General features: G+C 37.6%; 1 protein-coding gene across 2 annotated transcripts in view; it reads right to left on the bottom strand.

Moving 5' to 3' along the window:
• Positions 1 to 26599, bottom strand: part of WDR70 (WD repeat domain 70) — a 318511-nt gene that overhangs the window by 267468 nt on the left and 24444 nt on the right. For both annotated transcript variants that reach the window (XM_060092819.1, XM_060092820.1), the window contains exon 6: positions 4123 to 4182. In XM_060092819.1, the coding sequence (XP_059948802.1) occupies positions 4123 to 4182 (60 nt within the window). The remainder of the gene's footprint in view (positions 1 to 4122; positions 4183 to 26599) is intronic.

Genomic DNA, 26599 nt, shown 5'->3' with positions numbered 1-26599 from the left:
AAAAAAAGAAAGTATTACTAAAATCAAGAAGGAAAGAGAAGATAACATAAATTAAGAGGATTACAAGGAAATTCTATGAATTGCATGCCAACCAGTTATATAACTTAGATGAACCGTACAAATTATTAGAAAGACACAAACTACCAAAATGGACCCATGAAAAATAAAAAAGAAAAAAAATCTGAATAGATTTTTAATTAGGGCTTAAATTAGTAATCAAAAATCTTCCCAGAAGACTTCCCGGTGGCACAGTGGTTTAGAATCCGCCTGCCAATGCAGGGGACACAGGTTCGAGCCCTGGTCTAGGAAGATCCCACACGCCGTGGAGCAACTAAGCCCGTGCGCCACAACTACAGAGCCTGCGCTCTTGAGCCCACGAGCCACAACTACTGAGGCCCTCATGTCAGAACTACTGAGCCCACACACCTAGAGCCTGTGCTCCACAACAAGAGAAGCCACCGCAATGAGAAGCTCACACACCACAACGAAGAGTAGCCCCCACTCACCACAACTAGAGAAAGCTGGCACACAGCAACGAAGACCCAACGCAGCCAAATAAATAAATAAATTTATAAAAAACAAAAAAATCTTTCCACAAAGAAAAGTCTATATCTTTTTGGCGTCAGGATAAATTCTATCAAACACTTAAAGAATAATTAATCAATCCTTCATAAACCCTTCCAGAAAATATAGGAGAAATAAATGCTTTCAGCGTTCTATGAGGTAAATATTACCCCAATGCCAAAACCAAAGTCACCATAAGAAAACTACTGACCTATATCCCTTATGAATATAAACAGAAAAATCCTCAATAAAATACCAGCAAACTGAATCTAGACCTTAAGCATCACACCTTACAACCTGGAGATTTCATCTATTGGAAAAGACACCTCCAGAAAAACTCTTTTCAACCTCCCTGGAGAGGCCCCTATCAGGCACTGCTAACCAATATTTTTGCCACCAAACTCCAAGGAATAGATTCTTGAATTCATGTGACGTAATACACCTAAAGAAAGCACCAAACCCTGACTGGACCTGCACATCATCTGGTGACCTGAAAGTAAAGATTTCCTGGAATTGAAGCAGATGACATCTGATAAGACAGCTTTCCCAAGATATCCAGAGAAACCCTGTTAGAAGTTTGTCACCAAATCTTTGATGATGACATAACGCTCCAGACGATCTCCAATATCTATGATCTTGATAACATACGGACTTCAGATAAAAAGTACCTGAAAGTTCCCCCTCCTGCCTCTCCTTGTTATTCGAGTGTGATCTTAATAAGTTTCTAATCTATGCAATTTCCTTCTGATGTGAGACACTACACCTAAGAAAGGTCCTTCCTGACACTGAGGGACAAAAGGCTGCTGAAACTAGGCAAACTGACATTTAATCAGTGATGCTTTCAGAGAAAAATCTTGTGATCAAAGGGGTAAATGTAAAAAATTAATAAACAGAAACCTCAATTAAATAGATTTGGGATACCAGAAAGGGAAACCCTGCAATGATAGTAGAGCTCAATAGGAAGAATAAAGACTCCTCTTGTTTCCTGGCAAGGACTCATCAGCCAGTGAAAGGCCATGGACTCTGGTTAGCCCTCCAAATTTCCTTTTCACCCCCATAAAAAGGTTCTCCTTCCCTTGCCACGCAGGAACTTGAGCATGGCTCACCATGGCTGCAGACCCCAAATTGTAATTCTCTGCTGATCCTGGATAAACCTATCTTTGCTGAAGAAATACCTGGTAGTGTATTTGTTTCAGGTCAACGGTAAGTATACTGACAAAATAGATATATTTCTTCAATGGCGAGGAGAAAAAAAGAAAAGGAAAAACATATAGATTAAGAGACATAACAAGTAAACAATGATGACTCTCCTCAGAGTGAGTCAGATACCGTCTGGATACTGATTTGAACAAACTAACTGGAAAAATATGTATGGGGGCTTCCCTGGTGGCGCAGTGGTTAAGAATCCACCTGCCAATGCAGGGACATGGGTTCGAGCCCTGGTCCAGGAAGATCCCACATGTCGCGGAGCGACTAAGCCCGTGCACCACAACTAATGAAACTGCGCTCTCGAGCCTGCGAGCCACAACTACTGAGCCCATGCTCCACAACAAGAGAAGCTACCGCGATGAGAATCCGGTGCACCACAACAAAGAGTAGCCCCTGCTCACCGCAACTAGAGAAAGCCCGCACTCAGCAACAAAGACCCAATGCAGCCAAAAATTTAAAAAAAAAATAGTATGGGACAATTGAAGAAATTTGAATAATGGGATATTAGATGATATTAAATAATTATTGAAAAAACTTTAGACGTAATAAAGATGTTCCAATTATGAGAGAGAGAGAAAAGGAGAGGGAGAGGAGGAGAGAGAGAGAGAGAGAGAAAGACCAACCTTATCTCTTACAGATTCATACTGAAATATTTACAGATGAAATCATATGAAGTCTGGAATTTGTTTTTAAATAATCCCACAAGGTAGGTAGATGGGATGGGGAGAAGGAGGTTTACTAGAAATGTAAATTACATAGGAAATAAGAGTGGCCTTATGTAGACAATTGGTAAGGTTCAGAGATAAATATATGGGAATTCCTTTCAGTATTCTCTATACTCCTGTGAATGTGTAAACATTTTTACAATAACTAGCTTAAAAACAAACAAACAAAGAAGACCGGCCAGTCACCTTCTTAATCTCTGACATATTTCCAAAAAGTTGAAATACATGCAGGGCAAAGGCAGGACTGCAAAAAACATTAGTTAACCTAACAGTACAGTTAGAAGCTCTGATTATTAATGTGTAAAATAACTTGGAGTATTTTTTTAATTATATATATTTTTAAAGATAAAATTTGATTTGAAAAAATATGCATATCTAAATAAAACATGTGTTAAACATAAACTATCTCTCAGCTGTAAAAATCTCTAGACTCGATAGGAAAGCTTCCTTTTAAGTATTTACAGTCTATAATTTTTTTCCTATTTACTTAAAAACATGAAAATTAGTAAAATTCTTTCCTGATTTCAGAATAAAAATATCAAAAGTGTGATTTAATAAAAAGTAGGTATAATATGAAGAATTAGATGGAAATGATTTCTTAAGGCAGCAGTTCTCAGATATTTCAGTTTCAAGACCCTTTGCACTCAAAATCTTTTAAGAACCCCCCAAAATGTCTGTTTATATGAGTTATTTGTGTCAGTATTTACCATAGCAAACATTAAAATTAAGACATTTTAAAATATTCACTGTTTACTTCATTTAAAATAATAATAAACCCAATGTATTTAACACAAATATTCTATGGAAATGATATTTTCAAAAGCAAAAAATTTAGTGGAAAGACTATCACTATTTTTAAATCCTTGGCTATTAATTCTATCATCTGTGTTATTTCTGGACCTATTTCTATTGATTGGTGTTTTCCCCCTCATTATGGGATGTATTTTCCTACTTCTTTACATGTCAGACTTCTAGAAAAAGGTAGCTTAATTATAAAGGGAAAGCAAGATAATTTTATTCTTTCATCCATTCACAAGCAAGTTTCATTCATTCAACTATCATTTTTTAATAAGATATTATTAAATCTTTCTTTACAATAAGATAAAATGATTTAATCTTATACCTCAAAATGTATACATTATTAATTTTTAAATAACATAAATAAATATGAAAATATAAAAATATAATCCATAAATCTAAGTAATATAATCTTAGAGCCATACAGTAACTATCTTATGTTCATTTCTTATCTCAACATCCACCTAAAAAATGAACTCAGGCCTCTTACTGATAGAGAAATGAAGCTAAGGGTAATGAAAAATTTTCCCACACCATAACAAAAAAAAGTACTGGAGTTTCATTTCTTTCTTTCACTTATAATGTTCCTATATCAAAGAAAGAGGTTTTAAAGCCAACAATAACAATGGCAGTAAGTGTTCCTATTTTAAATGAAATGCAATGGTTATTTTGACTGAACAGAAAAGTAATCTATTTTCCTTAATGTCTATAGCTTTGTGATACCAGTTGATTGTATAATTGGCCTTAATATAAATATATCTTATTAGTTCACTTTTCCATGAGAGCCCTGTTACTGAGGGAAAAGAATTAAATTTTTAAAACTTACTGTCTTAGTGCCATGCTTCAGCGTTATCTCATGAGAGTCAGGGATCTTTTGGACAGGATTCTGAAAAAAGAAAATTCCGTGACATTGATGAGTAATATAACATATTTGGGGGAACTACATACCACACTCACAGGAAACTTAATTTTTAAAAATTGCATCACTGACTTTTTAACACAAAACTTTAAAAAATAGGAAGTAAAAAGTGTGAGCGTGGGACTTCCCTGGTGGCACAGTGGTTAAGAGTCTCCCTGCCAATGCAGGGGACACAGGTTTGAGCCCTGCTCCAGGAAGATCCCACACGTCACGGAGCAACTAAGCCCGTGTGCCACAACTACTGAGCCTGCGCTCTAGAGCCCGCAAGCCACAACTACTGAGCCCATGTGCCACAACTACTGAAGCCCGCGCGCCTAGAGCCTGTGCTCCGCAACGAGAAGCCACTGCAATGAGAAACCCACGCACCACAACCAAGAGTAGTCCCTGCTCGCCGCAACCAAAAACAGCCCGCGTGCAGCAACGAAGACCCAATGCAACCAAAAATAAATAAATAAAAATTAAATTAAATTAAAATATTTTTTAAACTGTGAGCGTATCTTATTTCTGCACTTCTAGATAGATTACAATTGGTCACTTTGAGCTGATAATAAATTTATCTTAAATCTCTAAAAAGATACACCTAAGATATTCTTTAGGTTGTATGAAACCATAAGGTCCTCCCTATATGGAAATTTTTTTTTTTTTTTTTTTTTTTTTTGCGGTATGCGGGCCTCTCACTGCTGCGGCCTCTCCCGCTGCGGAGCACAGGCTCTGGACGCGCAGGCCCAGCGGCCATGGCTCACGGGCCCAGCCGCTCCGCGGCATATGGGATCCTCCCAGACCGGGGCACAAACCCGTATCCCCTGCATCGGCAGGCGGACTCTCAACCACTGCGCCACCAGGGAGGCCCTGGAAAATTTTTAAAGTCCTCTTTTCACTGGTACTTGGGCATACCTTAAAGTACTTAATTTATAACAGACAACAAAATTTGCACAGGATAGATACATACCTTTTAACCCATAAAAGATTAAAAAACAAAAAACTGATATTCAAATGGTACAAATAAGGAACAGAGTCATTCACTGATTCATCGATTCAACAAAGCTTTATTAAAGTAAGATGACACCAGATGCTAAGCAGCGTTAGACACAGCCTCTACTCTTCTCTCCTCCCAAGAAGCGTATGGTCTAAGAGGGAAACATCAGTGACTCTACTTCCATATAATACATGCTGTGTTAGAAGGGGTATGGACAGAATAACTGAGGGATGAAGAAGACGGATGCATAAATCAGACAGAAGAGGTCACACTGATCATTTAAGTAAGAAGTTTCACTGGTTAGTCAAGTCTCCATTATCCAAGAGCAGGGTAGTTATACTAAAATTCTACAGCCATGACAAATTCATGTTAGGATTATCTTGCAATCTAATGAATTAAACATGTTCAGAGAATTCCCTGGTGGTCCAGTGATTAGGACTCTGCACTTTCACTGCCAAGGGCCCAAGTTCAACCCCTGGTCAGGGAACTAAGATCCCACAAGCCATGTAACACAAGCCATGTGGCATGCCCAAAACAAATAAACAAACAAACAAAAACGTGCAATCTACAGACTTTGGTCCCTAACTTCCCTCCTTTATTAGGATCCTTGATGAACCAATCAATCACTAGTTCTTTCTATTTTATCTTAAATCTTTCCCCTACCATGGCTCTTTCTCCTCAGAATATGAACAATTTAAGTACGTCCCATATTGGGACTTCCCTCGTGGTGCAGTCGTTACGAATCTGCCTGTCAGTGCAGGGGACACGGGTTCGATCCCTGGTCTGGGAAGACCCCACATGCTGTGGAGCAACTAAGCCCCCATGAGCCACAACTACTGAGCCTGCGCTCTAGAGCCCATGGGCCACAACTTCTGAGCCCGCGTGCCACAACTACTGAAGCCCGCACGCCTAGAGCCCGTGCTCCACAAGAGAAGCCACTGCAATGAGAAGCCCGTGCAACGCAACAAAGAGTAGCCCCGCTCGCCGCAACTAGAGAAAGCCCGTGCGCAGCAACGAAGACCCAACGCAGCCAAAAATAAATAAACAAATTATATTTAAAAAGAAGTACATCCCATATTAAAACACACACACACCCCAATTTCGCCTAGGTTTACTGCTATACCACTGTCTTTTCCTTTACAATCAAGCTTCTTCACACTACAGTTTTCACTCATTGTCTCTACTTTCTTTCACCCCTCTACCTCTACCACTTTGGCACTTGTCATTTAATTCCCAGTACCTAGCACAGTTCTTGGTACTTAAAGGACTCTTAGTAAATATTTCTTGAATGAATAAATAAGTCACTATAAATGTCCCAGGACACTTTTCAGAACTTAATCTGCACGTCTGACCTTTCAACAGCATGATAACTACTTAGCTATTTCCTCCAACTTGAAACTATTCTTTCTTGGGAGGAAACAGCCTTGATAAAAAGCCAGAAACTCTAGGGTTTTAAAATCAAGCTCTGATACTCATTAACCTTGTCATAACCTCAGGAGAGTAATGACTCTCAGTTTCCTCATGTGCAAACAGGATAATAGCACCTGCCCCTTAGGTTACTGTGAGGTAAGTGGTTTAAAGCTCATAATAGAGTTCAGTACAAAGTAGGTACTCAATAAATGACAGCCACCATTTATTCTAAGGCTTACCTCCTGTCTCTCTTGTCATATTATCTTAGTCTATTTCCAGGCTTCTCTTCCTTTTTACTTGGCTAATTCCTACTCACCCTTTAAGACGCAGTTCAGATGTGACCTGCTCCTGGAAGCATTTCTCAACATTTCAAACTCTGGGTTAAATGACCCTTCCATACACTCCCATGACACCCTCTCCTTGTCTCTATCACAGAACCTATCATAATACATTGTAATTTTTGACCAGTCTCCCTCCACACCACTCTGTGACCAAACTCAAGAGATGCTTCTCAAAGACTGTGTATATATATCGTCTCTGGGTCCCCAATCCACAAAACACCTGGTATATGGCAGACACAAGAGTTTTTGGAGTGTATTAATGGCCCTTACAATGTCTACCTCGTAAATCACATTAGATAATTTTTAATTTACCTCAAACCTTAATGTTTATGTCCATAAAGAAGAAGCGGTAGGTGCTATCCATCAGGTGAGCCTGGTGAGTGAGAGTCATATTTTCCAAAAGTGAAAACCTTTGAAGACCAAATGATTCTATCCCAGACTAAAAGCACATGTAAAGTTGCAAGTATAGAGAAATAAAGGCAATTTTGTCTTAAACTATTTGCATCTGAGAAGTGGCTATAGTTCATTACCACCACAGATCAGTAAAGAAGGAGATCAGGGTGCTTCCCTGGTGGTGCAGTGGTTGAGAGTCCACCTGCCGATGCAGGGGACACGGGTTCGTGCCTCGGTCTGGGAAGATCCCACATGCCGCGAAGCGGCTGGGCCCGTGAGCCATGGCCGCTGAGCCTGCGCGTCCGGAGCCTGTGCTCCACCACGGGAGAGGCCACAAGAGTGAGAGGCCCACGTACCGCAAAAAAAAAAAAAAAAAAAAAAAAAAAGAAGGAGATCAGGAACCAAGAGGCGCTGAACAAAAACACTTACCTCATAGTAACCCAAGGAACTGCTGGAGAGTTTGCAGTTTATTTCAAGACAAAGACATTACAGTATGGTTTACTATGTTTTGGAAAGTCCTGCACACACCAATATTGGAGATACCAATATTCCAACACAAATTCCAAAATAATTTAAAAGTTGAACAAATGAATTCTGGACTACCCCTACATTAAATTATGTAAACCACTGCTCCCTTTGCAGTTGACAATATTTGTAAGTAATAAAAACTCATGTAAAGGTGCTAAGTCCTCCTGAAAGAAACAGAACAGTTCAAATGTTTTACTTAAAGAAGAATCTATTATAGTATCATTTCATAACCAATTCCTTTTTCATCACTCAGGAAAGAAAAACACTGTCACCAGAAGGAAGGATGAAAATTATTTCACTGAATTCAATGCAGAACGTGCCTATATACAGACAATTTCTGACATGTAAAGAAAAAACTTACAAGAATACAGAACAACTCAGTATTTACATTAGGAATGAATTAAATGTTCAAATAAGTATTGTTTACATTTAAAATCAAAGTTTTACTGGAAATCATGTAGGGCATAACTCATAAAAAGCCCATATAATTGGCACAACTAAATCATCTAAAATAGTAGCAATCCATCTTTTGGTAGCATATCACTTGATGGTGACTGTTCTTTTTCCAGAACTTTTACTAATGACTTTTTGAAATATGGCTTAGTGTGAAATTTGCTGTAACAGTAAAATATTTTCAAGATTTCCCTGCCAGGGGACATCATAAACTACAAGACTTCAAATGAAGTCATTTATTACCAAAATTCATAACAAGAGCTACAGTCTTAATGGAAGAGAGGAAAAGATACCAGTTTTTGTTTTGTTTTGGTTTTAAATGCCAACCAAAGGATTATTTCCCAGGCTCTTTCGTTTATCCCAGTAAGAACAATGATAGCAAACATATCTAGAATGTGAGCAATTCCATCTCATATACTATACATACATCCTTGCAGTGTTTTTCAAAAGACTTGCAAATCATTTATAACCTTTCTGGGGTAATATGTCATAAATTTTAGAAGTTATATATGTATAGTAGTATGAGTCAAAATAAAAAGTCTACTCAGTAATAAAGATCTACCACAAAGTGGCTAACAGTTGGGACAGAGAATGGGGATTTCCAACCAGGAGTTTGAAAATGAGTGCCACTTTCTCCCAGAAACCACTCTGGAAACAGTTACCAGTGCAGAACCATAAGCAACCAGAATTAGAGTCCATTCTGCTGTAACTCTTAAAATGAATTCACTTATTCACTCACTCACTAATCACACATTCATTTAACCACATTTATTGAGTATTTAATTATATACTACATACCACATACCAGGAACTAAGTTAAAGATAAAAAGACCAATAACAAAGACTCTGCTCGTGAAGAACTATCAGTCCAGCAAAGCAAAACAGACAGGTAAACAAACAGGCAAACTAAAATGTTTCAGACGCTATGAAAGAAGGATGCACAGGGTTCAGCACTCAATTCCACCGTGCCTGGGGAAGTAGAGAGTGATTAGAAAAGGCTTCATACAAGAGATGTTTGAGATGCTTTTGGAAAAACAGAAGTTCCCTAGATGAATGTGGAGGGCAACTAGGCGAGAATAAGATGAATCTTGACACTTTCTGAGTTGCAAATATTTTTGCCTGGTTAGAGTTTAAATTGCTGGGCAGAAAAAAGGAGAAGGATGTGTGGGGTCGGGGTGGGGGGGGTGTCTTTTTTTTTAATGTTAACCCAGAGAGTTCATTATGAGCCAGATTGTATACAATGCCAAGAATATGAAATTTAAGCTCTGAGCCATATAGAGTAATTTGATAAGACTTGAGATTTCAAAAAAATCACCGAGGCATCAAAAGACACACTTAACACGGTGAAAAGGCAATCTACACAACGGGAGAAAATATCTGCAAATCATATATCTGATATGGTGTTAATATCCAGAATATATTTAAAACTCCTATGACTCAACAACTACAACGAAAAAAACCCAATTCAAAATTTGGCAAAGAACTTCAATAGTTATTTCTGCAAAGAAGTTATACAGATGACCAACAAGCAAATGAAAAGGTACTCAACATCACTAATCCTTAGGGAAATGCAAATCAAAACCACAATGAGAGGGCTTCCCTGGTGGCGCAGTGGTTAAGAATCCACCTGCCAATGCAGGGGACACGGGTTTGAGCCCTGGTCCGGGAAGATCCCACATGCACGGAGCAACCAAGCCTGTGTGCCACAACTACTGAGCCTGCGCTCTAGAGTCCACGAGCCACTACTACTGAGCCCGCGTGCCACAACTACTGAGCCCATGCGCCACAACTGCTGAAGCCCGTGCGTGCGCCTGTGCTCCACAACAAGAGAAGCCACTGCAATGAGAAGCCCAACCACCGCAACAAAGAATACCCCCGCTCGCCACAACTAGAGAAAGCCTGCGCACAGCAACGAAGACCCAACACAGCTAAAAATAAATAAATTTAAAAAAAAAAAACACAATGAGATACCACTTCATACCCAATGCAAAAGCTAATATTTAAGGGACAAAAAGAAAAACAAAATAAGTCTTAGCAAAGATGAACAGAAACTGGAACACATACACTGCTGGAGGGAAATAGAGCAGCTGCTATGTAAAACAGTATGGTAGTTCTTAAAAAAACTTAAACAAGAATTACCTTATGATTCAGCAATTCCATTGGTGTATATACCCCAAAGAACTGAAAAGCAGTGTCTCAAAGCGATGTTTGTACACTCATGTTCAAAGCAGCTTTATTCACAATAGTCAAAAGGTAGGAGCAACTCAAATGTCCATCCATGGATGAAGGAACAGTCATATAAATATACAGTGGAATATTATTCTGTCTTAAAGAGGAAGGAAATTCTGACACATGCTACAACATGGGTGAACCCGGAGAACATTATGCGAAGTGAAATAAGCCATTCACAAAAAGAGAAATACTGTATAATTGCACTCATCTGAGGTATACAGAGTAGTCAAATTCACAGAGACAGAACGCACAGTGGTTGCCAGAGTTTGGGGGAAGAGATGGAAATGGAAAGTTGTCGTTTAATGGGCATAGTTTCTGTTTTGCAAAAATGAAAAAGTTCTGGAGACTGGATGCACAACAATGTAACACTACAGAGCCGTACATTTTAAAATGATTAAGACTGGGACTTCCCTGGTGGCTCAGTGGTTAAGAATCTGCCTGCCAATGCAGGGGACACAGGTTCAATCCCTGGTCCGGGAAGATCCCACATGTCGTGGAGCAACTAAGCCTGTGCACCACAACTACTGAGCCTGCACTCTAGAGCCTGCGAGCCACAACTCCTGAGCCCACACGCCACATCTACTGAAGCCTGCGCACCTAGAGCCCGTGCTCTGCAACAAGAGAAGCCACCGCAATGAGATGCCCGCTTGCCGCAACTAGAGAAAGCCTGAGTGCAGCAACAAAGACCCAACACAGCCAAAAATAAGCTAATTAACTAATTTTAAAAAATAAAATAAGATAAATTTTAAAAAATGATTAAGACTGTAAATTTTACAGTATGTGTATTTTGCCAAAACTAAAAAAAAAAAATTTTAATAGATACAACACACATAAGCAAACAAAAAAAGATTAAAAGATGCATACTCTTATGCCTGAATACTTCTCAATACTTTAATAAATGTTAGGTAAGTGTCAAAAAATCATTTATCCAATGTTTATAAAATCTTCCTCCAAAAATGTAAAGTTACACGTCTAAAATACTGCAGGAAGGAAAGACAATTTTCTAGCTAAATCTCACAGCTGGTTCCAATCCTTCAATTAGCAGTATTCCCAAACCACTTCTAAATTACCTTCAAACCATTTATGCCCTATTGCAAGCTGAAATCTTAGAGAACATTTCTTAGTAACATGACTTAAGAGCACACTATTAGATAATTTTTATACTTGTGTGAGAGCCGAGAAACTCGAAAAGGATAGTTCATTCTTATATTTTATCAGAAATCACTTTTTAAAAAAAACACGACATTAGCAATAAACACAAAGATGATAATTTTCTATGTTTATTTATCATAAAACAATGGCAGGTAATTAGCCAACAGGATTTATATCAAATGACATTTATTTTCAAGGCTACCATGAAAATGTGCCCTGTCATTTCTTAACACCCTAAAATTTTATGAATATGTCAGCTTTTATTCTTATTTGCTCTCTAAGTCCAAAGACTTGAAATCTAGACATGACTCTGACATTAACTGCCACTTGCAATCTTCACTCAGCCATTTAACTGTACAGAACCTCAGCTTTTCCACTTGTAAAAGTGAAAGAGTTGGACCAGGTAATTCATGACATTCTATGATGACATGGTCTACCTTAAACTCACATCTAGAACTAAGAACACTACCCTATGTCCTTCCCTGACTTCCATCTTCTTTACTCCACACTGCTCACTACCATGATATTACTCTTCCTACTGCATTTCTCACTGAGAACCTTCAATGTTTCTCCACCACCTTTAGTCCCAATTGTAACCTCTCAGAGCATCACACATATTGTTTTAGAAATTTTCATTTGTAGAATGTTATTCCAGGTTGACTTTAGAAAAATTAATGTTTTTAAGAAGTTTCTGGTCAAAGGGTACAAACTTTCAGTTACAAGATAAATAAGTTCTGAGGATCAAAGGTACAGCATGGTGACTACAGTTAATAACACTGTGCTTACACTTGAAGTTTGCTCAAAGAATAGATCTTAAGTGTTCTTGCCATACCAAAAAAAAAAGAAAAACGTGACTGTGTGAGGCAATGGATGTGTTCATTGATTGTGGTAATCATTACACAATGTATACATATATCAAACCATCACACTATACATGTTAAGTATCAATACATACAATTTTTTTTTTTTTTTTTTTTTTTTTTTTGCGGTATGCGGGCCTCTCACTGTTGTGGCCTCTCCCGTTGCGGAGCACAGGCTCCGGACGCGCAGGCTCAGCGGCCATGGCTCACGGGCCCAGCCGCTCCGCGGCATATGGGATCCTCCCAGACCGGGGCACGAACCCGTATCCCCTGCATCGGCAGGCGGACTCTCAACCACTTGCGCCACCAGGGAGGCCCAATACATACAATTTTTATTTGTCAGTTATACCTCAATAAAGCTAGAAAATAAATATCATTAAAAAAACAAAAAAGTTTCATACATAATCAAAACAGCAGATCATTTCTCAAAAGATATTAATCTCTAAAGAGCCTACCAATATTCCTATCATTTGCAGTGGTATTATTTTTCATTGATTACTTATCAATGTAGGCATTAAGATCCCACCCTTACCCACATAATTAACCACTCCAGGCAGGAACAGAAGAACAGAGGTTGAGCTTGCCAGAATTAAGAAGGAACAGCCTCGCTTTCTAAGACCCCTATAATGAAACACTCCCCTCCCACTTCTTTACCCCTACCCAAAAGAGAAGGCTTTCCTTTACAACTATAAAGGAAGAGGGAAAATTTCACCAGCTCAGACTGGAGTCCCTGAGTTTTACCATTTGTCCTATTCCTAAAAAAGGCCCACCTCTACCATGTCAGTGGCAACAATGTACACACCATTCTCACATCTTCACAACTTGAACTAATCATCCCCTCAAAACTTCAAGTCCTTAGCCTTATCTACAAGGAATAAGAATTTGTTACAATGATTCTTTTGGGAAACAAAGCACTTTTATAAGTGGAGTAAAGATTAATACAAACCTCAGCCTGATAGTGCCACTGTTCTCATAGAAGCCTCTCTAATGCCTTGCTACTCAAAGAACAGTCCACAGAGCAGCACCAGGGGCATCACCCAGGAACTTGTTAAAATTCAGAATGTTGGACCTCTCCCAGACCTACTAAATCAGAATCTGCTTTTTAATAAGGTCCCCAGGAGACTTATGTGCACATTAAAGCATGAGAAGCAGGGAGTTCCCTGGTGGCCTAGTGGTGAGGATTCCAGGCCTTCAATGCCGTGACCTAGTCAGGGAACTGAGATCCTGCAAGCTGCGTGGCATGGCCAAAATAATAATAATAATTAAGTATGAGAAGCAAAAGTTTTCTGAGATTACCACTTTACTGCAACACAAGTTCACCAGTCCTATTACGGCTTGATAGTATATTGCCTGAGCTACATTTTATACCTTAAGATAATTTCTATAACCTAAAAAAAGATATTCAACTGGAAAATCTTTTTTTCCCATTTGTTAATTTTTTATTACCCCGGAACAGGAAGACTAACATGTAACATGTTTCATTTATTTTATTTTATTGAAGTATAGTTGATTTACAATATTGTGTTAGTTTCAGGTATACAGCATAGTGATTCAGTATTTCCGCAGATTATACTCCATTATAGGTTATTACAAGATAATAGGTATAATTCTCTGTGCTATACAGTACATACTTGTTGCTTACCTATTTTATATATAGTAGTTTGTATTTGTTGATCCCATACCCCTTATTTGTCCCTCCCCCTTTCCCTCTGCTCTTTGGTGCCACAAGTTTGTTTTCTGTATCTATGAGTCTGTTTCTCTTTTGCATAAACATTCATTTGTATTATTTTTTAGATTCCATGTATAAGTGATATCATATACTATTTGTCTTTCTCTTTCACTGGAAAATCTTGGAAGTCAAATTTAACTTTCAATTTAGCAAAAATCTTACTCTATAATTCAATTTTCCAAACTGCCAGGCAACATGGGATTTTTTTTTCCAATTCATACAACCATTCATTCAACAGGTACTTAATAAAACTCATATTGTTTTAAAGAGTCAAGGCAAGAGCAGGACAAGAATCTGGATTCTGTTACTTACTAGTGGTAAGAATGAAAAAATCCCTTCTTCATAGAGCCTCTACTTCCTTAAGCATCTACTGTATATAAATAATAATAATAATAGTAACAGCTAGCATATACATGCATACTATGGGCCAAGCACTGCTCAAGGCACCACATATATACTAAGTAATTTAATCCTCACAACAACTCTCTGATAGGTCCTATTATCACCCCATTTTAAAGATGAGGACACCGAGGCAAAGAGAGGTTAAGTAATTTGTCCATGGTCACATAACTGGTAAGTGACTGAGAGGGAATTTGAACTTAGAAGTCTGGCCCCAAAGTCTGTGCACATAATCATTACAACATAATGCCTCCTCTATAGTAACACTTACCCTGTTAGCTTCGCAGAGTTGCTGTGATAACCAAATGAGTTAATGTGCCAAAACACTTTATAACTACAACCCCATTATAAGTAAGACATTATTATGAGCCTATGGCTATAAAGGTTTTACCCTGAAAGTACACATTTGAGAAATTGTTTGAGACCAGGTATAAAAATGCCTTGAGATAGAAAAGTTTCACCAACTTTCAGAATCTTAGACATCAAGTGCAGAATTAGTTCAACATGGGTTATACACTGTAGTATTTTGAGTTATGTTTAAGGTTTCGTAACTTTTTTTTACAAAAATTGAGTTATTACTTGGGCAGTCTTGTGATATTCAGTTAAAGATGCACAGACTGTACTAATTTTGACTATAAAAAATGTCCAGGTATCAGTCAAATTAGTGAGAATTAATTTATTTGGAAAAATAAAAGAAGCTTGAGACATAATAAATTTTTATCAAATTCACCTCGTACTGAGAAAAAATATATTTTAATCCTTCTCCCCTACTACAGCTCTCTTGAAAACTAACACTGCAGAATAGATACCATATATTATTTAATGTAACTCTGCATACATGCAAAAGCATGTATATGCTTCACAACTGTAAAAGGTATAGTGAAAATTAAAGGCATCCCCAAAGCCAATCTGTATAGATTCTCTTGTATTCATTCTATAGTCCTAGCTCTAGCAATTCTACACCCTATTCATCCCACCAAATATGGAACAGACAAATTATTAACACTCCACCATACTTTCCATAATGTCTAAAGCCACCACTACTACAACAAAATATTTTAAATTGCTCTTGGGCATTTCTTGCTAGAGAACAAAAGCAGATTGTTTACTTGTCATCTCCTCACTAGTCTGTAAAATCCTTGAGGACAGATACTAAGTCTTATTTAATTTGCATCTTCAGTACTTAGCACAGTGTCTGACATACAGTACATGCTCAAATATATTCATTCTTAACTAAAGATATAAATCACCTAGTAATGACAGTTTGTTTTTAAAAGAAAATAAACATGAAATCCATGAGAAAAAAAAATACACAAGCAGAGTTTATCCGTCCTTTCTAAAATATGGGGATGTGTTTATTAACTATTTATATTTTATATCTACTCTTAAAAATTTTTCTCTGTATCCTCAGGATAAAACATTCAAGGCCGCAGACATACTGTAAGCTGTACCTAATAAAGCCTAAGTGCCAGGTACTATATGCTAAACACCAGGAAACCCAAAATAAGGAAGACACAGGCACTGTCTTCATAGAGCTCAGAAACTACAGAAGGTGCACACTTGTAAACAAATAACTATCACAACAATGATCATTTTATCATAGTTGTGACAACTACAATAATAGGAGAGTGTCCTTTGTCAAATCATACACAAAAATTAACTCAAAATATACCAAAGACCTAAATGTGACTAAAACTATAAAACTCGCAGGAAAAAAAAAAAAAAACATAGGAGTTAATGTTCACAACCTTGGGTTAGGCTACTTAGATATGACACCAAAAGCACAAGCAACAATACAAAAACCAGACAAACTGGACTCCACCAAAATTTTACATTATTATACTTCAAAGTACACCATCAAAGAAGGTGACAGGACAACCCACAGAATGAAAGAAAATATTTGCAAATCAAGTATCTAAGAAGGAATTTGTGTCCGGAATACATAAAGAACCCTTATAACTCAATAATAAATAAACAAATAACCCAACTGAAACAGGCAGAAGAGCTGAAGAGACATTTCTCCAAATAAAACATACAAAAGGCCCATAAGCACATGAAACAATGTTCAACATCATTATTCTTTAGGGAAATACAAATCAAAACCACAATGAGATTCCACATCACATCCACCAAGATGGCTACCATCAAAAAGACAAACAATAAAGTGTGTTGGTGAGGATGTGGAGAAATTGAACCCTCACAGACTACTGATGGGATTGTAAAATGGTGCAACTACTTTGGAAAACAGTTTTGCAGTTCCTCAAAATGTTAAACATAGAGTTATCATATGACCTAGCAATTCCACTCCTAGATATACACCCCAAAAAACCCCAAAACATACATCCATACAAATAATTCTAGACAAATATTCATAGTAACATTATTCATAATAGCCAAAAAATGTAAACACCCAATGTCCATCAACTAATGAATGCATTTTTTAAATGTAGTATGTGCATATAATAGAATATTATTTGGCAATAAAAAGTAATGAAGTACTGATACATGCCACAACATGGATGAACCTTGAAAACATTATGCTAAGTGAAAGAAATCAGTCACAAAAGACTACTTACTGTATTATTCCATTGATATGAAATGTCCAGAATAGGCAAATCCATACAGACAGAAAGTAGATTAGTGGTTGCCAAGAGTTGGAGGAAGACTAGCAGAGGGAGAATAGGGAATGAAAGTAAAAGGCTACAAGGTTGCTTTTTGGAAGGATAAAAATGTTTTAAAATGAGTTAGCAGTGATGGCTGCACAACTAACTCTATGGTTATACGAAAAGCTACTGAATTGTATATCTGAAAATTATGAATTTGAGGGTATTAGTTATATCTCAGTAAAGCTGTTATAAAATTTTTTAAATAACAGAGGAATATAACTAATACACAAGTAGCATAAGGAAGGAGGTATTCAACTCTCCCTTTGTCAGTGAACGCTTTTAAAAGGAGAAAATGCACTCCTTTCACAATGATAAAAATTGGATCCTGCAAAATGAAGAGGTTCTTCATTGATGCAGACAGGTCTGTCACAATGTTACCCACAGGGGCACTACTTACATAGACTACCAAGAGAATGGAGTTGTACTAAGTATTGACCAGGGTCCACACACAAGGAAAAGCATGTGGGAATGCATGAAAGAGTAGTCATATGCAAAGACTGCTAATAGCTTGTATGGTTGGGGCATGAGACAAGTGTAGGAGAGACAACTGATGCCCTTGAGAAGGAGAATAGGTCACAACCAGTGGTAAAGGAAGGCATACTGGTTAAACACATGTATTCTGGAGTAGATTTTCCTAGATTTGAAACCTGGCTCCGCCGTTTACCGTGGCTTTGGGGAAGTTACTGCCCCTGAGTATCAGTTTCCTCATCTTCAAAAGAGGATAACAGAAGTAGGAGGATTAAATGAGTTATTTCACTTTAAGTGCTTAGAACTTTGCTGTACAAAGGAAGTATCCACTTACTGTCAGCACTATTGCTGGGCTCTAGATTTGAGCATACGCTTATTTCTTTATCATAAATCAAACAAAAGGGGACTGCAGATACTGAACTGTGGCTTAACACTGAATTCCTGGTTTGTTAGAGCATCACTTTTTTTTTTTTTTTTTTGGCCACACTGTGTGGCATTTGGAACTACCTGGACGAGGATCGAACCCGTACTCCTTGCAGTGGAATTGAAGAGTCTTAACCACTGGACCACCAGGGAAGTCCTGAGCATCACTTTTTATGAGAGTAAAAATCAAGACTATGCCATTAACTCCTTCATTTAATCAAAAAAAATTTTTTTAACCCCATTTGTAGTGTTCAAGGTTCTGCGGCATGCAGAGGTGAACAAAGACTCCCTGATTCCAACCCAGACAAGTAGAGAAATGGCAAAATTACTATCCAACAGCTGCCTGGTAGGCTATCTGAATCAACTTGGTGGTCTTGGTATTATTTCAAATTCACAATTAGCTGCACTTCCAGCACTCAGCACAAACAGTATGAACAAAATGTCCCTCCAAATAAGAATCAAGGTCTATAGAAGCATTTTTTTAAAAAGTAAGCTCTGTTGGTGCTGCTTTAATATTTACTTACATGCTATTTTATCAATTTGGCACTTAAAAATATAAAATGTACTCACATGCAAACTTTATAATCTTGGTAACAGGAAAGTACAATTCTACTAAAAGACATCTCAATACCAGTAAATATTAATGATTTTGTAAAGATTCTTTAAAAGCACTTTTTTGAATTAAAGCACTAAGAAATCTTTTTCAAAACTGACATACGCAAATCTTCCACTATTACCCATGTAAATAGAAGCGGTGAAAGAACAACGGAGATGTTTCACTTTCAAATACTGTGTTTATACCTACTAACCTGAAAAACTGATGTCTGTTTTTACAGCTTCTTTAACATCTAGAGGAGTGCAAAAACAATTACATGACCTTTGCTCTTAAGAATACTTACTAGTTGGAAGACAGAAGAAAACAAAATGAGATCAATAAATAAAGTAACTCAAAGTAACACTTTAAAGTAATAAACTGAGAGTAAAAAATGGCGGGGGGGGGGGCTTCCCTGGTGGCACAGTGGTTGAGAATCCGCCTGCCGATGCAGGGGACATGGGTTCGTGCCCCGGTCCGGGAAGATCCCACATGCCGTGGAGCAGCTGGGCCTGTGAGCCATGGCCGCTGAGCCTGTGCGTCCAGAGCCTGTGCTCCGCAACGGGAGAGGTCACAATAGTGAGAGGCCCGCGTACTGTTAAAAAAAAAAAAAAAAAAAGCCGGGGGGGGGAATTTAATTACACTGCATGCAATTTCTTTTTTAAATTTTAAGGTAAATGGATAAAGAAGATGTGGCACATATATAAAATGGAATATTACTCAGCCATAAAAAGAAACGAAATTGAGTTATTTGTAGTGAGGTGGGTGGACCTACAGTCTGTCATACAGAGTGAAGTCAGAAGGAGAAAAACAAATACCGTACGCTAACACATATATATGGAATCTAAAAAAAAATGGTTCTGATGAACCTAGGGGGGCAGTACAGGAATAAAGACACAGACATAGAGAATGGACTTGAGGGCATGGGGAAGGGGAAGGGGAAGCTGGGACGAAGTGAGAGAGCAGCACTGACACATATACACTACCAAATGTAAGACAGATAGCTAGTGGGAAGCAGCTGCATGGCACAGGGAGATCAGCTCGGTGCTTTGTGACCACCCAGAGGGGTGCGACAAGGAGGGTGGGAGGGAGACGCAAGAGGGAGGGGATATGGGAATATATGTATGCATATAGCTTATTCACTTTGTCATACAGCAGAAACTAACACAACACTGTAAAGCAGTGTTAAAAGAAATGTTTTTAAGGTAAAATGAAACATACATGAAACAGAGCCAATAGGTGAAGCATATGTAGGAAGACATAAGAAACTGGAAAAAAAGAGAAATGAAAGCAGAAGATAAAAAAGACGAGGATTACACATAGGTAAATAACAAGTGAAGGACTTTGGCAGGTCCAATTACAATAGTATTAATAGAACTATGAAGTATAAATGATGCAACCCACTGAACGTAAGATCAAAAATACAAAGTGTGAAAAAAAACTTCGGTGTTATAAGCAGAGAGAGTCAGGGGGAATAAAAGAAGATGAGGCTTTCATTACTTCATATAAAGTACTGATGATAGTAAAAATCCTTGGGTAAAGGGGAAAAGAAGTTCTGAGAAAGAAGATGTCCAAGGGATTGTTTGCAGAAATGAACAAGGGTTCTGTGAATCCAGAAGATAAGTATATGGCTGTAATAAATAATAAAGGATACAAGGGAGAACATAATAACTTTTTTTCATGATTACAAGATAAGTAGTCAACTGAAAAGGAGACCTAAATTTTCATTAAAAAGGGGCATTAAAAGGTTTGACTAAAATATCTTAAAATGAAATTTAAATTTCTAAATAGTTTATTTAATCTTTAACAAAAATTAAGTCGTAACTACATCAAATCTCAGAATACACTAAATCTTACAATCCACAAAGAATGAATCAGGTATTACTTTATAAGAAGTAGGGAGTAATTTTTCCAACTAAAATTTAGACGACATAAAATGGCATCACACTGAGTAGCCCCTGCTCACCGCAACGAGAGAAAGCCCGTGCACAGCAACGAAGACCCAACGCAGCCAATAATTTATTTATTTATTTATTTATTTTTTAAAATGGCATCACAGACTATACAGGATCAACTTTGGCAGGATCATTAAGGGGGCTGTTTTTGCAAAAAAAAATTCAAAACCTTCGTGAATTTTCTCCAAGGCTCTTAATCCCATAATATTCAAATCGTTTTTCATCCTTGTCAATTTTCTCTTTTTCAATTAAGAACTGGTCTGGGACTTCCCTAGTGGCGCAGTGGTTAAGAATCCACCTGCCAATGCAGGCGACACAGGTTCAAGCCCTGGTCTGGGAAGATCCCACATGCTGTGGAGCAACTAGGCACGTGCACCACAACTACTGAGACTGCACTCTAGAGCCTGAGAGCCCACAACTACTGAGCTCGCGTGCCACAACTACTGAAGCCCGCATGCCTAGAGCCCGTGCTCCGCAACAAGAGAAGCCCCCACAATGATAAGCCCATGCGCCGCAATGAAGAATAACGCCTGCTCACCACAAATAGAGAAAGCCGGTGCACAGCAACAATGACCGAATGCACCAAAAATGAATAAATTAATTAAATAAATTTTAAAAAAAGAACTGGTGTAACTTAACTAGATCTTCATTTGACAAAGGCTTTGAGTGAGGGACCTCCTTAACATCACTTCCAAAGACTTAAAGAAATTTTACATCTGCGAGATTTGCTATTCACTATATATCCATTACATTGATAGACGTTTTTACCAGAATTTAATGCTGAATACTTAGATTTTAAAGCAACTTGTAATTTGAGGAGACTACAATCAGTCAGATAAAAAGTACCCTCCTGTCTTCTTCATTGCACTTAACTGCCCTTTGCATTGTCTGCATATTGTCTGCATCTTCCCCACTATACAGTAATTACTGAAAATAAAGAAAATGGTCCATACTAGCAGTCATTCACATTGCAGGTGCACAAAATAAGAACCCTTGATTAAAGGCAGAAAGGACCCATACTACGGACTATTCTCAGAAGCCACCTGAGAGGATACAAAAGCCCACCTAGAAATGGGAGCTTAAAAAGGTCTGCAGAGTTTTGACAAGGGAACTGTAGTAGGACTAGCCTGGAAGTGTAAGAGTGGAATATTGCTCCTGAGTTTCTAAAGGTTAACTGTGACTATAACAGAAGTTGGCTTTGATTCCAGGAAATGTCTAGGGGAAAGAGAGTAACTATAACCAGAGCCAAAGATGGCCACTCATTCAACAAATATTCCTTGAGTATCTACTATGTGCCAAGTACAGGTCAAGCCACTGGGGATACAACAGTAAAAGAGACACTGCTACTGCCCTCAGGAAACTTAAATTACTGTGAGGAGAAAGACAATAAACCAATAAACAAAAATGTCAGATAATGGAGCACCATACAGCAGTGGGATGGAGGCGGAGTACTTATATAAGGTAGTCAGAGAGGTAACACTTGAACAAAAATCATAATGAAATGAGGGAGTCATGTGAAGCTCTGAGTGTTAGTTCCAGTAGAAGAAAGACAAAATAGAAAGGTTCTATGAGGGAACAAGCATAGCTGTTCAAAGAAATGCAGAAAAGTCAACATGGGTAGAGAAAAGTGAGCAAGACAGGAGTGGAAGGAGATCAAGTCAGAGAGATCTGCAGAGGCCAAGTCATGCAGGGCCTTACAGATCAAGGCAAGGAACGAGGATTTCTTAACAATGTGGTAGGAAGACATTGCAGAGTTTACTGACAGGAAAGTAACAAAGAAAGCAGGGACGTGACAAGATCTGATATGTGTTTTTTAAAGTTTGGATTACTCTGGTGATCAGAGAAATAAACCTTCTTCTTTCGCCTTACAGACTTAAATTATAAAGAAGCTATCCTTAACATTCCTGCCGTTAAGCCTTATCCTATACAGGGATCTGTTAGTGATTTTAAAAGCTTAAAGATAAAAAAACAAACTTTATACTACTGTCATAACATTCTCAAATCACAAAAGAATAAAGAATTTTTCTACATTCTTCTTCAGAAAAAAAGGTGATTACTCCAACATTAATCTCAACCTAAACCTCACCTGTTCCAACTTTTAGAAGACATTGTTTATAAGATTCTTTTTTTCCTTCCACTGTAGGAAGGAGACAGTTGAAAAAAATGGATTCACGCCAAAAGCTAAAATGCTTCTACTGCCCCCTGGTGCCCATCTTAAAGAATGAAGACCTTCCCACATTAGTTCGGAAATAGTAATGAACACATTCACTGGATTTGGGAATAGAGCTTCTAGCAACCTCTGCTGACAGAATCTCGCAGGTGTAATTAACTGGCTCTGTTTTAAAGAACACTAATTTTCCTCTGAAGTTAAAATCATTAAGTGTCCTCACACTGTTTTTTAAAAACTTTTTTCTCCAGTCAGCTGCAATTAAATTAAAACTGGTCATGAATCAAATATTGGTAATGATGATGAAAACAACGTTGAAATCCAGCAATTTTGAGTACTCAGTATGTGTCAATCCATGTGTTAAGTGTTTACAGGCATCATCTCATTCCTCATATAGATCAACTCCTGAGAATAAAAGAGAGTTTTTGTCCACTTTTAATGCTTCAACCTTTGCCTCTGCATGAGGGAAAGAGACTGACTGATACAGGTGGTTGGCAATGACCAAGGCCAAGGGATGAGAAGCCTCAGCCCAGAAGTCAGGGAAGCACAGTGGTGACCCAAATTGGACTCTCCACCACAGAACGTGCCAACCAGGGAGTCAGAGAAAGCTCATGGAAAACAGGTGCTCACAACTAAAAAGTCACTGCTACATCTAGCCTTTAGTTACAGTGATAAAAAAGCAACTTTCAATTTTCTGTAGGAACGGGAAATGGGATAGCAAGGATAATGAAAATCCTCAATAATCCCAGAGTTTCCATTTGATTATGTTACAACCTTCTTTACCTTTAAAATAAAAATCAGAATTATGCACATATAATAGATATGGTCTAAAAAGCATTTTTCACCTCTTTCCTGACTCTATCACCCTTGAATTTTTGTTCACTTATTCAGTTCAAAGCAAAATAATAATATACGTTCAAATACTCACTGAATACTTCTAATTACTTAACAGTTGGTATAGTTTGGCAAAGTTCAAATATGGTTTGCATACCATTTTCATTTGCATTCTATTTGAAAGAACTATTTTATTACCACTGTAGATAAGTAAAATGGAACAAAGGAAAAATGAGTGAAAAGCAAGCTTGTCATCAAAAAAAATTATGACAAACAACATTAACACTTCCAATCCAGTGACTTCAGCAGCAGCACTAAAGCAACTACTAACCAGCAACTGAAGTAAAATGCATATTAAAAAAATTAACCACAGGGCTTCCCTGGTGGCGCAGTGGTTGAGAGTCCGCCTGCCGATGCAAGGGACGTGGGTTAGTGCCCCGGTCCGGGAAGATCCCACATGCCACAGAGCAGCTGGGCCCGTGAGCCATGGCCGCTGAGCCTGCATGTCCGGAGCCTGTGCTCCGCAACGGGAGAGGCCACAGCAGTGAGAGGCCTGCGTACCGCAAAAAAAAAAAAAAAAAAAAAATTAACCACAATCAGGAGCTATAGTTCTTAATGTAAAACAATCAGTATGTCCTCTGGTAATTTTCCTTCCAATTCTAGTGCTATCAAGAGCTCATTTTTTAAAAGTCTGTGACTAGAAGAAGGCACAAAGAACTATATGGGTGACAGGAATGTCCTGTATCTTGCTTGGGATGGTGGATACATCTGGTGTATACAAAACTGTCAAAATTGTTCAAACTGATACCTTAAGATCTGTGCACATTACTATATATAATTATACTCAATCAAAACAATCACATTTTAAACTTTGTGGGACTGTTTTAAGAAGAGAAAACTACAACTTTTTTTGCCTCATTTAAAAGGTAGGTTCATAAGCAATTATAGTCTATACGATTAAGTTAACTAATCTCATTCAACTGTGGGGCAGTTCTTACAATTATTAAACTATTATGTAACTAAATTTTAAGCTTAGGACAAGGCATATATAATGGCTCTTACAAAGCAGGTGTCGTTTTGCATTTTCATGCTCACATTTTTTCTGTTCAGTCCTCTATCCCAACCTCCATTTTCCGTGTAAAAACTAGGGATTTATATGTCAAAAATAGAAAACACTCTCAAATGTCATGAGGTTTTCAATTATAAAAACCAAACGCATTCAATTCCAACTGACAAATATTTACTCTATGTACTACATTAAAAGTACTACACCAAAGGTTGCAAGTTTTTAAAAACTACTGTACTATTTATATACAAATCCCTGTACCTAAGGTCATCACAAAGGATTGCAAAGGAGAGGCACGGTAGTTAACACAAGAATACAAGTAATGATTTCACAAGAAAAATAGCTTGTTTGTTTGTTATACAAGGGAGAAAACAGGCCTGGGAAGTAGCACGTGCAGCTGGCATCTGGAGAGGCTGTTTGAAGGAAATCACGTTTGAGATGGTCTCCAAAGGCTAGACAGAATTTTAACAAGCAGAAACTGGAGGAATGGGAAGGAAGCATTACAGTTTTGATCAGTGTCCACTCAAAACTAACAGACTCTTTTCTCAGAGAGAATTAATGGGCAAATAGGAATTTGGTGAGGTCTAATACATTTACAAATCAGGCCTTCTCTATATTATCCTATTTTAATGACAGATTAGACATGTCCTTAAAAAAAATCTCGAATTACTGATAGAGCCAGTGATAAATGAACAGTGAATTACATGTCAGTTGTGGGAAATAATAAAAGAAAGTGGGAAGGAGGTAAAACTCTTTTTTAAAAAAATGACAATCATAAATTCAATTGAGGGAAAATTGCTTATTTTGTTTACAGTTATAACTTGCTTCACTAAAGAAGCACATTCTCCTAAAGTAAAAGCATTTAAAATGTAGTTTCTTTGTTAAGATCTCTTTACTGGGAATGCTTTTGTAAAGTTAAAAACAAAAATCCATTCCTATGCCTCCATTTCTTTATGAACGTTTCAAAGATCCTCTATACAAACGAACTTGACATATATAGTTGAACTTGACTAAAATAGCCAAGACTAGTTTTAAAATCTCTCCTTAATAAAATGAACCATAAAGATTGCACCTCATTCCAGAAGAAATAAAAACAGTAGAATAACTAAATAGCAAGATGAAACAGACAGGAATTCAAATGAAATTCATACATGCTAATATAGTAACCAAATCCTAGGAGTTTAAAGATTGCATTAGTAAACATAAACTATGTCTTTTGAGACTTTGGAGAAAGGCAGCTAATATGTTCACAATGTGCAAAATGAGATCAAATAAATAGAGTATACATATGTATGTCATAACGATACAATATTAAAGGACTATTCACAGTGCCTAAAAAGATTTAAAAAGTAAATAAATAATTTGCCATTTCTATAAGTGAAAGTACCAAGCACTGAGTATAAATTCATGCACACTACATAGTTGCTGGTTGCTGCCTCCATCATCCATCCTTTGTAATGGAAGCCCTGAATTTTAGCTAGAATCCTGGATCCCTAAAGTAAACATTGTATTTCTCATGTGACAGAAAGACATAAAGTTCAAAATGAGTAGCCTTCTTTATCCCTTCTGCCTTCCTGCTGACAAAACTGCAAGAATAATGGCTACAGCTAGAGCGTCCATGTTGAAGCCCACACATTGATGATGGAAGAACAAAAAGACAGAAGATCTTAGATCTGTGATATCCTGGACCTGCAAACTAGCCCTGGTCTATTTAATTCTTTATTTCATTTATGTAAGACA

This window comes from Mesoplodon densirostris, chromosome 3, assembly GCF_025265405.1.
Source record: "Mesoplodon densirostris isolate mMesDen1 chromosome 3, mMesDen1 primary haplotype, whole genome shotgun sequence".
Taxonomy (NCBI): domain Eukaryota; kingdom Metazoa; phylum Chordata; class Mammalia; order Artiodactyla; family Ziphiidae; genus Mesoplodon; species Mesoplodon densirostris.
Note: the sequence above shows the minus strand (reverse complement) of the source record. Positions and strands in the feature narration are given on the sequence as shown.